The 17,086-nt window shown below is 44.5% G+C and overlaps 1 protein-coding gene across 1 annotated transcript in view; it reads right to left on the bottom strand.

The window, feature by feature from the left end:
• Nucleotides 1–12,495, bottom strand: part of PRICKLE2 (prickle planar cell polarity protein 2) — a 187,994-nt gene extending 175,499 nt beyond the window's left edge. The window contains exons 1-2 of the mRNA XM_030570703.1: nt 12,433–12,495; nt 11,847–11,932 (exon numbers count right to left, since the gene is read on the bottom strand). Coding sequence (XP_030426563.1) covers nt 11,847–11,932; nt 12,433–12,474 — 128 coding nt within the window. The 5' untranslated portion in view covers nt 12,475–12,495. The remainder of the gene's footprint in view (nt 1–11,846; nt 11,933–12,432) is intronic.
• Nucleotides 12,496–17,086: the final 4,591 nt, after the last annotated feature.

Here is a 17,086-nt window from a genome sequence, read left to right as displayed (position 1 = left end):
GCGGCATCGGCGGGTTAAAATCGATTGCTCGGGGATCGATATATCGCATCTAGTCTGGACGCGATGTATCGATCCCCGAGCGCGCTTACATCGATTCCGGAACTCCATCAACCCGAACGGAGTTCCGGAATCGACACGGAGAGCCGCGGACATCGATGCCGCGCCGTCTGGACGGGTGAGTACCTCGATTTTAGAAATTCGACTTCAGCTACGTTATTCACGTAGCTGAAGTTGTGTATCTAAAATCGATTTTAATGCCCTAGTCTGGACGTGGCCTTAGACTATAAGCCCTCTAGTGAAGGCATAGGAGTTTCTCTCAAAGCGTAAATGCCCATTCGTGCTACAATCCTCACCCATGGTGGAGATAATGATACTAATACTAAACCCTTTTGATTGGGCCTCATGCATTGAGCACTGCACAAACATCCATTAGCCCCCTCAACCACCCCGCAGAGAAATAGTACTACCCCCATTTTACTGGGTGGGGAAACAGGTCTATAGGGCTGCATTGTAGCTCTCCCAGCTTCAGCCATGCTCCAAGGGTTTCCAGAAGTATTCTCCCTGCAGGGAGCTGAGAAGTAGAGGTACTATGGGGGAAACCAAGTGAGCACACTCTTGAAAGGGTCCAATGTACCCTCCCTCCCACAATGGTCCCAGAGCCCCTCCCCACCAGCCACAACCCAACCCAACTAACAGGCTCCTAGTTGGGCTCACAAAGCACAAGGTATGGGATTCTTGGAGGCTGACAGCGAATCAAGTAGAATTAGAATCCATGAGTTCCCCGTTCCCAGTCCTGTGCTGACTCCACTAGACCAGGCGGCTTTCCAGGATAGGTCTACCCTGCAAATGAAGTCTGGCTGCAGCGTGGGTAGGCGTATCCCCCGCTAGCTTTCGTCTAGATAGCATGGGCAACAAGAGCAGTGAAGACAAGACAGTGAGGAACCCAGAGCAGGCCCGCAACCCAAGTCCTTAGGGTCCTCAGCGGGCATGGAATGGGGAAGCTAGCATGCGCTGAAGCCTGAGTGGGCCACATCCTCACTCCCACCGTTAGCCACGCCAACTGGACGAAAGCTGGCTCGGCTGTGCACTGCAATCAAACCTGCATTCATGGTGTAGACGTACCCTAAGACGCAGAGTCGATTTACCAAATAAGAAAATTTAAATAAACAATAAAAAAAACAACACCTAGATGGCAATAAACCACAGCAGCACTACAATGAGCCACTAAGCCAAATGACATCTGCAACAATCAAGCCCTTATGCTGGTGTAATTAAGGCCAACTAAAAGCCTATCAAAACATGTATGCCTTACCATCTTAAAGACAACCACACCTGGACTCTGTCAGAATACTGGAGGAAGTTATTAATTGTTATAGCATTACAGACAATTACCTAAAGGCATATCGTGCTTGGCACTGTATATGTGTGTACACACACGCGCGGGCGAAGCTGTGGTTCCTTTCCCAAAGAACTTGCAAAGTGAAGAGAAAACAGAGTGGGAGAAAGCAAGTATTATTATCCCCATTGTCCAGATGGGAAATTGAGGCATCATCGAGAAGACCTGAAATTGAATCCAGACCACCCCACTACCAGTCCTGTGGCTTAACCACAAGATCATCCTTCTTTTATGGAAGTGAGCACCACACTGAAGGACCTTCAAGTCTAAGGAAAAGGACCTTATCCAGGAAAATTCACTCCCAGGAATGGGCAGCAAGAACACCTGAGACAATCTCAACAGCTTCTACCAGCCAGGAGAGACTCAGGATCCAACTCTGCTCTGAGTTACGCCAGTTTTACACCAGCCACATCCCGTCCCTTGTGACTTCATGGGAGTAATTCCCAACTTACAGCAGCATAAGTGGAAGGAGAATCAAATCTTCATTCTATTATATCAGAGGCCTTCAAAGATCTTTGCAACGTGGACCATATCTTAATAGACAGAGAAGTCTCGTGGACATCTCCCACTGACAATATCATGGACACCCTCTCCTTCCTATTTGTTATCCCATACTGTCCTGGTGGCAACTATAGTCATTATTTCCAGTGAAAAGTAATACTGGGGAAATATTGAATGTATTTTTAGTTGACTTTGGTGCAATGTGGCACCTAGAAACAAAAAATTGCCAACATCACGTGGGCTGACAACTCTCCAGGGCTCTTCACCAAGTGCTAGGAGGGCCACCGGTGGACCACAGTCTGAGAAACAGTGTTTTCGTAAATCACGTCCTTTAGATGTCTTTGCACACCCTTTTAATTTTTAGCTGTGTTTCTCTTCTCTGTACCTAGGTATTTTTCTCATCAACCCACTAGTGTTACTCCGAATCTTTTCACTGTTAGATCTTGAATTGCTAGTTTAAAAACCACTCTGCTATCCTAGAGCAGCAGTTCTCAAATGTTCAAGTGATCTGAATGAATGAAGGGCTATTCAATCCCACAAACATTTGGTCAGCGATGGCTGTATTAACTTTCACCATCCATGATGGAGCTCTGCTTCTGAAGCGTTGGGCACTTCTCAAGAGATTGCTCCCACTGAGGGAACCCAGCCCCTTCCAACACTCATTGAGCCACATGGCATGTGAAGTGCTGACGATAAATACAAGGTTCAGGCCCTTTCAGGAAATAAATAGTAGCCAACTACACACTGTTACTATGCAAATCGGAAACCTGACTTGAAAATTAGAACAATATCACTGCAATAGCTCTACGCAAGGGAGCTTTGCTACAGAGTACTGGGACTTCACCAAGGCAAGTTCTTTTACGTAAATATGTGAGATGCCTTCAGATACATCTACCGACTGAATCCCCTCAACAACCGCACAACAGAATATTGTAAAATTCAGATCAAAAAGTTTGATCAAAGCAACCACCCTCCCCCCCACAAAATTCTTCCACTTCACAAGTTCTCCAACTGCTGCTAATCAGTTCTTTTCATACCAAGCATTATTTCATTTACATGCACCTCGCACAAAACGGCCTTGATTCCTGATTGTGGATTCTAAGCAATACAAATAAATATCAACCTTACTAAGGAGTAAAATGACATATCTTCTCAATTACTCATAGGAGGCAATGCCTACGCAACACAGCAAGAACCCTTCATCTACAGGGAGTAGCAGAAATAAGAAAACTGATTGCCTTCCCCCAACTCCCGTTGAGAACTTGGTCCAGTATGCAGATTATCTGAAGCATGAACGTCATTGCAGCAGGAGAACCTCATGAAACAAAATGTAATGGCTACCATTTTTTCCTCCTGGCACCCCATAAAGAAGAGAGTCTAGCAGTCAAGGCTATAACTTGGGGAAATGGTGCTGTATTGAAATACGAGCCATGTCAACAGGCAGAGCCACTGAAACCTCATCCAGTCCCATAAAGGCCTTATGAGAAGGTAAGCACTGATTTATACTTGGCCGTCAAAGAATTATTTAATAGTCACAGATTCTTATTCCTGGCATCCAGAAATTTACACACTGCACAGTACTAAGAGTAAGTCTTCTCCAGACATGGAATTCCAGATGAAATCTTTAGCAATAATGAGCCCTAATTTTCCAGTGCAGATTTTAGGCAATTTGCCAGAGATGGGGATTTTGATCTCAAAAAATCAAGTCCAAATTACTACCAATCATATGGACTTGTGGAAAAGTCTAAAAGGACAGTAAAGAACCTTACAAAGAAAACTTTTGAGAGTGGGGGTGATTTGTATAAACTTTACTGGTTTACTGAAATATGCCTCTGGAGAATGGCTTTTCTCCAACTCAGCAGTTAATGGGAAGAAGGAGTCGATCTAATTCACCAACTTCCTGAAATCTCATCACAATGAAGCCATACAAAGACGAAAGAAAATCAGAAGTGGAAGCAGAAAGATTATTTTGACAAAAGAGCCCATGATCTCCCATCTCTTAACCCAGGTGATAGAGTGTGCCTGAGGAATCACACCTCTAACACTTCCCTACCTCACAGGATGCTGTAAGGACAAATACATTAAAAATTGTGAGGCGCTCAGAGGCCCATATAAGTACCATAGATAGATCAATAATATTAACACTGTTTTTTCATTGAAAACTTGCAGAGAGAAGTCATAAAATAATAAATTAGGTCCCAATACTACAAACACATCTACACATGCTTAACCTAACACATGTAAGTAAATGGGACCATTGAACTCAGATGCTTAAAGTTACATGCAGGCACAAGTATCTTGCTAAGTCGGGTTTTTGTCTGTATAGCTCAATAGCAGCACAATTTAGTTTCTATTTATGTCTCAGAACAGAAGGCCAAAGAACTTCAACTTTGGCAAGAAGTTATTTTCCCTTTCTTAGGGTTCACCGGTTGATGGATCAATTTTACAATCACTGAAGACAATGTAAATGTTTTTCTTAGAAGCATTTTATAGAGTTCAATAAAAATACATTCATTTACATTTGGTTGGTCTTTTGAGTTGGTCACAACTACTATTGTATGTCAGAGCGTTAGATTGCTTCCAGGGCTTTATAGTACACACATGCAGTTAAACAAGAAACAAACAAGTATAAATTCTCACAGGTATGTGGAGATAAATTGTCCCATTGGGGTTAATTTTAAGTCCTGATGTAAAGTCAATGGGCCAAAGCAGCAACTCCAATGTATCTATCGTATGTCTACACTGCAATTAGACACTTGTGGCTGGCCCATGCCAGCTGACTCAAGTTTATGGAACTCTGACTATGGGATGGTTTAATTGCAGTGTAGACTGCCAGGCTTGAGTTGCAGCCTGAGCTCTGAGACCTTCCCACCTTGCAGGCTCCTAGAACCTGGACTCCCAAGGCATTTAATGGTGCAGAGCAAGAACATGCAGAAATTAATGCTGATAGACTCAACGTTAACTGCAGAAGATATAACATCACGTAGAATAGCTCTCCATGAGATAGACCCTTCTTTACTCACTCTGTAGAACTCCAAAACACATGGCATTCCAAGGAATGGCTTCTGGAGATGGGAATGGAAGGGTATTTGTGGTCATTAAGTTCAATATTCTTCCCAATCCCACCAGTACAGTTTTGTCTATTTCAGCAACCCACCACAAAACTGAATAAGATAACATGGCCTTAAGCTACTGCAATGGAACTGATATGAACAGAAGCTCAAACAGGATAAAACTGTGTAAGGTATGCTCATGGTATGCAAACTAAAAGCCTTAAAAATAAAAATGCAAGGACATGTAGAATATCTGAATCCTAAAGGAGACAGCGATGCAAAGCATGTTTATTCATGAAAGGAAACAACTGCAAGCAGTGTAAAAAGGCTGAAAACATATGGAAGCAATAATCTGTATTTCCTTTTTTTTTTTTAAGCCAGAGACAAATGCTTCAGAATTCACTGTTATCATTCATGTGCTACACTGAAAACATTGTTGTTTCTGCCCTTTGGCAGCTACACCAGTAATCAAACTGAAGACCAAAAGCTGGCCAGACACGTGTATATCCCCAGAGAAGAATGTGACTCCAATATATGCAGAACTGGGTTACGTACAAATATAGAATTACTAGTTTCAGAGTAGCAGCCATGTTAGTCTGCATCCGCAAAAAGAACAGGAGTACTTGTGGCACCTTAGAGACTAACAAATTTATTTGAGCATAAGCTTTAGTGGGCTACAGCCCACTTCTTCAGATGCATAGAATAAAACATATCATAAGGAGATATATATACATACAGAACATGAAAAGGTGGAAGTAGCCATACCAACTCTAAGAGGCTAGTTAATTAAGATGAGCTATTATCAGCAGGAGAAAAAAAGCTTTTGTAGTGATAATCAAGATGGCCCATTTCAGATCATCTTAGCCTCTTAGAGTTGGTATGGCTACTTCCACCTCTTCATGTTCTGTATGTATATATATCTCCTCACTATATGTTCCATTCTATGCATCTAATGAAGTGGGCTGTAGCCCATGAAAGCTTATGCTCAAATAAATTTGTTAGTCTCTAAGGTGACACAAGTACTCCTGTTCTTTTTATAGAATTACTAGTTATTTTATTAATTATTAATGGCATGTTAGTCCCTAGGACAGTGGTTCTCAATCGGGGTAGATGTACCTCTGGGAATACACAGGTACATCACCTCATCTAGAGATTTGCCTAGTTTTACAACAGGCTACATTTAAAAGCACTAGCAAAGTCAGTACAAACTAAACTTTCATATAATGACTTATTTATACCGCTCTATATTCTGTACAATATTTATATCTCAATTGATTTATTTGATAATTATATGGTAAAAATGAGAACGTACGCAAGTTTTCAGTACTAGTGTGGCTGCGACACAGTGTGGCTGTGTCTAGTGTGGCTGTGTCTTTTTATGTCTGATTTTGTAAGCAAGCAGTTTTTTAGTGAGGTGACACTTAGGTACACAAGATAAATTAGACTCCTGAAAGGGGTACAGTCGTTTGGAAAGGTTTAGAGACACTGCCCTAAAGGACTCAGCTGAGATCAAGGACTAGGCCCTGTACAAACACACAGTAAGAGACAGTTCCTACCCCCAAAGAATTTACCACCTAAATAAAACAGACAAAGGTTGGGCCTGTCACCATACAGAGATGAGGTGATTTCCCCGAAATCACACAGCAACTAGGTGTCTTGACTCTGCCCACTAAAACACACCACCTCTGTATAAATCTAGGGTCCTCTTTCCTTGAGGCATTGTACATTTTATGAACACAGTGCATGTTTTCAACAGCTCTCTCCACAGGATTTCATTCATTAATGTTAAATATTACTGAGCCGAGAAGATGGTTGAACAAATGGTTTCCCTTCTTTTAAAGATTCTGCTTTACAGTGTCTTTTTAAGTACTGGGCAATGCTTGTTCCATAAACATAAGCCAAAGTTATGGAGACTGTAAAACAATTTTAACAGGCTACTTGAGGAGAAGTGGAACTTTTGACCATCAAAATATGACTTAGGGAAAAAATGTTGCAGCATGTTTCAGGGACAAGAATTCAATAAACAACACAAATGTGATTTCACAGTGGCCGTCAAAAACTAAAAGCATTAGCAGCATTTTTATGGCACATTTATTACGGCTATTTAAAGCTGTTGCAAATAAGAAGCATAACTATGGCAACAAAGATTTTCTGCAAGAGTTTGGCTAATTTCAAAAATACTATCTATCTGAGGGTTTTATACTGCCATCTGTCAGCACGGCATTTGGGCACCTTCCACGTAAACCCAAAAGCAACAGCGAAGTCTCCAGTGAATTTCATGGCGTCTCTGGCACTTCTCCATTTAAGAACATAAGAGAGGTCATACTGGATTAGACCAATGGTCCATCTAGCCCAGTAACCTGTCTTCTGACAGTGGCCAGTGCCAGATGCTTCAGAGGCAATGAACAAAACAGGACAATTCTTGAGTGATCCATCCCCTGTCATCAGCTCCCAGATTCTGACAGTCAGAAGCTTACAGACATCCAGAGAATGGGACTGTGTCCCTGACCATCTTGGCTAGTAGTCACTGATGGACCTGTCCTCCATGAACTTACCTTGATATTTTTGAACCAAGTTATAATTTAGCCCTCACATCATCTCCTGGCAACAAGTTCCATAGGTTGATGGTGCGTTGTGTGAAGTATTTCCCTATGTTTATTTTAAAGCTGTTGCTTATCAATTTTGTTTGGTGACCCCTAGTTTGAAAGTAAATGCCGGTCTAAAGAGGTAAATAACTTGCCTATTCCCTTTCTCCAGTTAGGATTTTAGAGACCTCTATCATACCCCCTTTTGGCTCTTTTCCAAGCTGAACAGTCCCAGTCTTTTGAATCTCTCCTAATATGAAAGTAGTTCCATAACCCTGATCATCTTTGTTTCCCTTTTCTGTACCAGTGCTAATATCTCTTTTTTGAGATGGGGTGACCAGAACTGCACGCAGGATTCAAGGTGTGGGCGAACCATGGATTTATAGAGTGGCATTATGATATTTTCTGTCTTATTATCTGTCCCTTTTCTAATGGTTCCTAACATTCTGTTGGTTTATTTGACTGCCAATACACACTGAGTGGATGTTTTCAGAGAACTAACCATGAGGACGCCAAGATCTCTGTCTTGACTGGTAAGAACTAAACTGGAGCCCATCAGTACATTAATGGATCAGGCCTATGATAAGATGAATATTCATGGAGAAATTATGAGGTTAAAACTCTGCTTGGAGTAGGGGCTTTTGTGTGTGGCGGGGGGAAGACTAGGTGGGGGACATTGGGAATAAAAGGGGTATTTGACTTGTAAGGGTCACTGATGGTGAAAAGACTCTCTGAAAGAGGAAACACATCTAAATAATACAGAGCAGTAAATGATACACCAAAATCAGACAACATGCGGCAGGAAGCATGCGTGATTGTATTCGACACTATATTTTAAAACTGGTACTAAAAGCAATTTCAAGTATAACTTTCTCCAATGTCCATCTGGAAGGACTATCACAAACTTCAGGGTGGCAAAAGCAGCATGAGCCATTCTGCTGCTTGGTACTCATTTGTCACCTTTAAGGTTTGCATATTCATACTAATTGCATTAGGAATAGGCTATAAATTCCTTTCCCTTTTCTCTCCTTTGACCACCTCTTTTGCATGCTTTTCTTCGGCCAGACATTAAGCACAAGACACTTCTAATGGCTATTCAGTCACTCAACTCCAGTGACAGCTTTATTTAATGCAAAGCTTGTTAACAAGTTGAATGGCAAGGAGTTTAATGTAATGCAGATCTGATTAGGAAACAGCAGCCAGACTCCTAAGGAGCTGGAGATTTTATTGAATAATATTTCACTTTTTCACACAACGCCACCTTTCAAGTACCAGCCTATATTAAATACTGAATGAGGAATCTGTTGTTTACATTATGGGCCATTTTCAGGAATACAACCATACACAAATATTTGTCTTTTTATACCTTTAATTCACAGTCTACTGTAATAAAAAAAAACATGATATTAAAGTAAAAAGTCACTTTGCTGTTCAAGACCACTGGGAAATTGCAGGCTACAGTAGCTACTGTTTGATAGTCATGTCTTTGGAGGAAAGCAGCACAGAATTGATGTCTAATGATGACTAAATTCAGTCTTGATTCTTTAGACTATTTTTCGTTTCTTTTTGCTAAATCACTGCAAAATGAAAATTTAAATTCTGAATTATAATAGGTGGGGGATCAGTGATGCACAAACTTCCATGGACTTCATATGAGTATTGTGCATATATAAGGGCACAAATTTAAAGAATTTGTTGCATATGATTTATTCTTACTTGCATCCATTGAAATACATATTAAAAATGCTGGCATATTACCATAGGAAGTTCACAAGCTTACATGAATGTGACATTGTGATGTAAAAATATGATTAATACTATTCATTCATCATTATAAACCAAGATCGTTTGAAAACCCCCTTTTCTTTTAAATTATTATTTCACTTCCTCTAAATTAGACATAATGGTCTTATTCTGAAGGCAGAAATAGTTTGGAAGAATATAATTTATTTATGAATGGTTTCCTTCAAACAGGAAGCATGCATATGCTTCCAAGAATGATAATTTCAATCAATAATCAAAATCAACTCCATACCTGAAAAAAGTGACTTTCCAATTAATGTAAAAGCATAAAAATCTCTGAGATCTGACAGGACACAATTTTGCTTGCTTGTTAACATGGACCTATAGATCATGCCCCAAACTGCAGTTAATTAGAAAACATACAATTCCACATAATTATATATACCACATAAAGCTTGCCTCAGCAACTTTCAGTATCTGCATGCTTATAAATTCCTCTCTCCCTGATGTATGCTGTAAATTCCCATCTTTGAAGCCCAAGTCCAATTTACATTTATCTGCAAAAGTACACTGTTAAAGGATTACAAAAAGGCTTACGAACCGCTAGCGGTTAATTGATATGGGCTTGTACATCCCCTTGAAAACTATTGTTTCTTTCAATTTCACACAGCGGTTTAATGCAGAACCATAGAATATCAGGGTTGGAAGGGACCTCAGGAGGTCATCTAGTCCAACCCCCTGCTCAAAGCAGGACCAATCCCCAGACAGATTTTTGCCCCAGATCCCGACATGGCCCCCCTCAAGGATTGAGCTCACAACCCAGGCTTTAGCAGGCCAATGCTCAAACCACTGAGCTATTGTTTATGAACACCCCCAGTGCCAGTTAAATATACTTTTTTCCATATTCAGCAGGTCTATTCTCCCATGAGTATGTGACCTACAAAAGGAACTGTTATTACTATTTGCCTACTTATACGTCCTAGGCACTAATGGGGAGAACGGACCTCTCAAAAGTAAAAATGAATGTATTTCCACTGTATATATTTATTTAAGTAGGCAAATTAGCTGGCTTCATTTTACTTGATTATATATTCTTATATTTAGGCAATTAAAAATAATTATATGGGAGCTGGTACAGTCACCAATGTAATAAAACAGCTAAAAGAGGTTCTAATTTATGCACATGGGCTATTAACACCAGAACATAAAAATGGCCATTCTGGGTCAGACCAAAGGTCCATCTAGCCCAGAGTCCTGTCTTCTTACAGTGGGCAATGCCAGGTGGCCCAGAGGGAATGAACAGAACAGGGAATCATCAAGTGATCCAGTTGCTGTCGCCCACTCTCAGCTTCTGGCAAATAGAGGCTAGGGACATGGTCCCTGCCCATCCTGGCTAATAGCCATTGATGCTAGCCTCCATTAATTTATCCCAGGCCAATGGGGGCGGTGGGAAGCCGTGGCCAGTACAGTCCCTCGGCCCGCAGCACTTCCCGCCACCCGCACTGGCCTGGGACGGCGAACTGCGGCCACTGGAAGCCGTGATCGGCCGAACCTGCCGACACAGCAGATAAACCAACTGGCCCAGCCCGCCACGGTGCTTACCCTGGTGAGCCACATGCCAGAGGTTGCCGACCCCCAATATAGAATCATAATGGAATAGACCTCGAAAAGTCCTCTAGTCCAGTCCCCTGCACTCCCGGCAGGACTAAGTATTATTTAGACCATCCCTGGCAGGTGTTTGTCTAACTTGCTCTTAAAAATCTCCAATGATGGAGATTCCACAACCTCCCTAGGAAATTTATTCCAGGCATCTTTCATGCCAAATAAATTAACCCAGCCAGTTCCAGCATTATGTCATTCATGTCCCTCATTTTGAGTCTACAGTTCAATCTGATGAGTGAGACCCAATTGTTAGGGGGATGGCAGAAGCCACAAAGATGAGCTGGGCATGTCGAAAGCAGTGGCAGTTGAGTGGGCAGGTCAGAAACAAGCAGCCGGGGACCATCATTCTAGAACACAGGGGGAAAAAATAAGTGCTTAGAAATGTTGGTGTTTCTCTTGCTCTGGGTGTAGGATGGATTTCAGTGCTTTACAATCCCAAATGCATAATATCAGAAATCCACCTGTGCCCCAGGAGGGAAGCAACTTTCTTAGGAAGAAGACAAAACCGACAGTAAGTTAAAAATGACCAAACATGACAGGGAGCAGATCTAGGGTCACAATTCAACAGTCACAGCTGATTTAAATAAATAAATAAATAAATAAATAAAAACCATGGTGCCATATTTTCAAACAGGAGCGGAACGGTAAAAGTTCTGAAGCACAGTAGCAATGAAAGGAGAGTGAAACCCCAACCGAAGGACACTGAGATAAGCATGGCTGGTCACACCTGGGAAAGGCCATTGAAGGGTGCACCGCTGCTGCATCTCCTCTTTGATCCTTCTGGTGGAAAAACAAAGTGAGGAAATTCACACACAAATCACCCCCTTTTGCATTCCGGTAATGAACTTTGTGGCCTGCCCCTGATCCAGTTAAGGAGGAAACTGTAAAACATGCAGGGGTTCCTACCTCCATTTATGCAAGGCAAACCCAGGGCACTGCTCGCCACACGCGTTGCAGGGCTGCCCTCGCTCCGGCTCGCCCAGGGCAGTCAGCTTTGAAAAAAGAAAGCAAAGCAACATGTTTTCCCCGCCAACTAAACCAGCCTCCACCCCCCAGTGCCGGCCGGGGCTCTGATCTCCCACTCAGGTAAGTCTGAAGCCCGTCCGGCTAGCTCCGGACAAAGGCAGGGCGAGCCCCGCTGGATGCGGCTCCCTAGGTCCCTGCCTGGGAGCCACCTTCTGTAGGGTGACCAGATGTCCCGATTTTATAGGGACAGTCCTGATTTTTGGGTCCTTTTTCTTATATAGGCTCCAATTACCCTCCACCCCCTCCCCATTTTTCACATTTGCTGTCTGGTCACCCTGCTTCTGCGGCAGCTGCAGCGCGTGTGGCTGGGGGATCGCGCAGCCGGCTCGGATCCGCAGGGGCAGCAGTGGGGGGCTGCCCGGGCTCGCCAGGGCCAGCAGGCGGGGAAGCGGCTGGCGCCCCCCGGGAGCAGGTGCCAGTCCCGAGCCCTGGCTGCAGCGCACCCCGGGGAGCCGGGCGCACTCACCGATCTGCTGGAGAGCCGCTTCCGAGAGCCCCGGCTGAACATGGCAGCGCCCGGCCCCCGCCTGCCGCTCCCCGGCGTCCGTGTGCAAGAGAGCGCGGCCGGCACAGCCCTGCGCCCGCAGCCCGGCAAGCCAGCGCCCCGCCCGCCCGCCTCCCTCCCACCGGCTCCCTGCCTGCCCCTTCCACCGCCCGCCTCCCTCCTGGCTCCGTGCCCGCCTCCCCGGGCCCCTGTCCTGCCTCCTCCCGGCTCCCTGGCTCCCTGCCTGCCCCTTCCACTGCCCGCCGTGCCCGCCTCCCTGGGCCCCTGTCCTGCCTCCTCCCGGCTCCCTGCCTGCCCCTTCCACTGCTCGCGTCCCTCCCACCGGCTCCCCGGCCTCCTGTCCTGCCTCCTCCCGGCTCCCTGCCTGCCCCTTCCACTGCCCGCCTCCCTCCTGGCTCCGTGCCCGCCTCCCCGGGCCCCTGTCCTGCCTCCTCCCGCCTCCCTGGCTCCCTACCTGCCCCTTCCACTGCTCGCGTCCCTCCCACCGGCTCCCCGGCCTCCTGTCCTGTCCCTTCCCCTTCCACTGCCGGGATCTCTGGAACCCTACCTGCTCCCTGCTTGCCCCCCCTCTCACAAGCTCCCCTGGCTCCTGTCCTGTCCCTTTCCCTTCCACTGCCCGGCTCCCCGGAACCCTACCTGCTCCCTGCTTGCCCCCCCTCCCACAAGCTCCCCTGGCTCCCTGCCTGCCCCTTGTCCGCCAGCTTCCACTGCCACTGCCCCTTCCACTGTCCCCTTCCACTAATTGCAGCAGCTTCTCTTAAAGTTATTGGCTTTTTAAGTGAGTATTTTATTGAATTCAATATGAAAATAAATGCACTCAGTACCATAGCCCTTGGTATGTTATTCAATTTATTTTATGCTGTCCCCCATGGTTCCAGTTGTCAGTAAGCTAGAACATGTTGTGATTAAGTTCCAGGGTTAACAGTCTGTTGTTATTATTGTTTATACAGTGTAATCAGATAGGTGCAGCAGACCAAACACCAGCACCTGCCCTAAGGCCTTTGCAATCTGAGGGGTTATGTGGCACAATACAGGCCAAAATGAAATGCAGAGAGAATGTTGTGCTGCAATCACATTTCATAAAACAGGGTTCTAAAGAAATACTTAGAGACAGGATCAGGAAGGGCTCACCTCCAGCCCAGATGATGGAGCAGCCTCTCCATTATTATTTCGTAGATTCACCCCTAGTGTTTCTTGTGCCTCACAATGTCATCTCATCTCCCTCCTTTCCTTCATGTTTGTTCTCTTCTCTCCCATCTCACTCACTTTGGGACCTGTGTCTTGGAGGTAGTAAAAAATCTGTTTATTGGCTTCATAGTTTTCAATAAAAATGGAACTTTTTTGCTGGAATTGTATAATAAAAATATTTTTTAATGTTGCTCCAAATGTCCAGTGAGCACTTTTTGAGGTTTTGGTGAAGGAAATGAAACTGAAAACCTTATTTCCTGGTTTTTACGTATTAGTTTGAGTTAAAACGTTCGGTTTTCAGGTCAAATGGTTGGTTTTCCAAGCCCAGTAACTGAACATTTTTACCAAAACTGGATAGTTTTTACCCTAAAAGTTTCTGTAAAAGTTACGGAAAAGCCAAAACATTTCTCAAAAACAAATTTTTTGCACAAAATTACATTTCAATGGAATCATAGAATATCAGGGTTGGAAGGAACCTCACGAGGTATCTAGTCCAACCCCCTGGTCAACGCAGGACCAATCCCAACTAAGTCATCCTAGCCAGGACTTTGTCAAGCCTGACCTTAAAAACCTCTAAGGAGATTCCACCACCTCCCTAGGTAACCCATTCCAATGCTTCACCACCCTCCTAGTGAAAACATTGACCACCCCATTCCCTGTCTCCCTTTACCCTGCTACTTCCCTTTCCCCAAACTTCCTCTCTCCTGTAGTCATTCTTTTCTGGCTTTCTCCCCCTGAATTCTTTGTCATCCTGTTCGCTGTGAGAGTGACTTCTGTACACACTGCAAGCTGTTTGGGGGGCAGGGACTGTCTTTTGAATATGTGTGTACAATGGAGCTCTGAGGTCTGAATTAACTTCAGGTTGATACTACAGTACAAATAATTATGGGACATGGTAAATAACATACAGTAGTAATAGGTGAGTGCTGAGCGCTCTTATCTCTAGGCAAAGTCAGGGGGATTTCATGGCACTAGGCACCTTGCAAGACCAGACCCTAACTTTATGGCATTTCAGTGCCCTATATGAGGTACAGTATCAGAGGGGTGGCCGTGTTAGTCTGGATCTGTAAAAGCAGCAAAGAATCCTGTGGCACCTTATACACTAACAGACGTTTTGGAGCATGAGGTTTCGTGGGTGAATACCCACTTCATCGGATGCATGTCACCCACGAAAGCTCATGCTCCAAAACATCTGTTAGTCTATAAGGTGCCACAGGACTCTTTGCTGCTTGTATGAGGTACAGAATACCTAAAATGTCAATTTAAACCTGCCAAAAGAAAATCAGTATCAGAAAAATGATTTAAAACTGGAATCAATGTGCTATGGAAAATGCTTTCCAGGTTACCTGCAAATCATTTTTGGTTTAATTGCTTTTGCTGTAAGGTCTGGAGTGCCCTCAATTGTCTGGCTGGTTGGTACACGTGCAGTAGGTTTAAAACATTTTTTTTAAAGTAATCCAGACTTCTAGGGCTAAATTCCCTGCTGGCGTAGCTGCATTGAAATCAGTGAAATTGGTCACACTTAAGCAAGGGCGAATTTAGCCCTAATGTACAGGCTGTCCCTCTTGGCTCAGTTACTGGGAGCATATGGCAGGAATTGCAACAGATGGTTCAGTTTTTTAAAAATTGTGCAGTTCACTCTTATTTTAAAATGATGTGGGTCCAGATTCTCTGCTGTACCTCGCTGGGAGCAGCAGAACTGGGAAGCAATGACGGCTCCATGATCTTCTGCTCTAGTCCCAGCCTGGAGTCTGCTCTAACTTGTCCCAACTATTTGTGGTCCCCAAAGGTCCCTGTGTCAGTTGGGGATCATCAGAGCACACTGTGCTCCCTTCCCAGCCAGCACAACCTTTCCTGCCACCAACACACCACCTGCACTAGGGGCTACCAGGATGGAGGTGTACAAGCTTGCTGCAGAGTCCTCTGTGCCCAGGGAATCCCCACTGGGGACTTGTGGGTTGCTTCCCCAGCCTTTACAGTGCCTGGGTGGCACAAAGCACATTGGAGGACAGGCTTAGAACTCAAAACAACCTTGGCAAATTAGAAAATTGGTCTGAATTCAACAAGATGAATGTCAATAAAGACAAGTGCAAAGTACTTCACTTAGGAGGGAAAAATCAAATGCGCTGCTACAAAATGGGGCATGACTGGCTAGGCAGTAATGCTGCTGAAACTAGCATTTGGGATTCTAGAGGATCACGAATTGAATGTGAGCCAACAATGTGATGCAGCATGTTTAGTATTGAGAAAAAAGATTGAGTGGGGACCTGATAACAGTCTGCAAATATGTTTTATAATGAGCATGGAGATCAATTGTTCTCCATGTCCGCTGAAGGTAGGGCAAGAAGTAATGGGCTTAGTCTGCAGTTAGGGCAGTTTAGGTTAGATATTTGGGAAAACTTTCTAACTGTCAGGGTAGTTAAGCACTAGAACAGGCTTCCAGTGGAGGTGGTGGAATCCCTGTCACTGTTGGTTTTTAAGAACTGGTTGGACAAACATCTGTCAGGGCTGGTCTAGGTTAACTTGGTCCTGCCTCTGTACATGGGGCCAGACTAGATGACCTCTTGATGCCCCTTCCAGACCAACATGTCTATGGTTCTATGAAAAGGAGTTGAACAGTACCGAGAACATGTCCTCTGGTCCCAATGACCTGCCTACAGACCAAATTCACAACCAGTAGAACTCCACTAGTAACTAATAAGGTCAACATCTGCAGCACTCTACAAAGCTGGATTCTTCAACTGGCCCAGCACACCGAGGCCTGGCCTGCAGGGACGGACGGCGGGTGCGTGGCTCCCCTGGGCTCCCTCCACGGAGGACCCACCGCTCCCAAACTCTCAGGGGGAGACCCAGGGCCCCAGGCAGACTGGCCGGACCCCTTCTTACAAACTGCTGAGCCCTCTCAACTCCTAGTACCTTCAATGGGTTCTCTGCACCATACAAGGATCAGGCCCATCATAATCTGAGCCCAAGACTGGGATCCAGGAATCCTGGGGGCATTTACTGGGTCCTGTCACTGACTTCTTGTGCAACAGTGGGCAAGTGATGCCACTTTTCTGTCCCTCTTTTCTCCCATCTGTATAGAGGGGACATTTATCCTGCTTCCTCACATGGCCTTAAATGATTAGTGTTAGTGAGACCTGAAGAAGAGCTCTCTGTAAGCTCAAAAGCTGGTCTCTCTCACCAACAGATGTTGGGCTAATGAAAGCTATCTCACACACCTTGTCTCTCTAATATCGTGGGACCAGCATGGCTACAACACCATATACAATAGTGTTTCCAAAGCATTTGGGGCTCCTGAGATGAAAGGAGCTAGAGAAATATAGATTGTATGTTACATTCATGGCTATATTGCCAGCTCCCTTCTGCTACAAAAATCACATTGTGGCTACTTCCATTTGCACTGGGGCGATATTTCCCATCCTCT

The sequence above is a fragment of the Gopherus evgoodei genome, chromosome 7 (genome assembly GCF_007399415.2).
Source record: "Gopherus evgoodei ecotype Sinaloan lineage chromosome 7, rGopEvg1_v1.p, whole genome shotgun sequence".
Taxonomy (NCBI): Eukaryota; Metazoa; Chordata; order Testudines; family Testudinidae; genus Gopherus; species Gopherus evgoodei.
The sequence above is the reverse complement of the archived record's forward strand: the minus strand, read 5'-3'. Positions and strand labels throughout refer to the sequence as shown.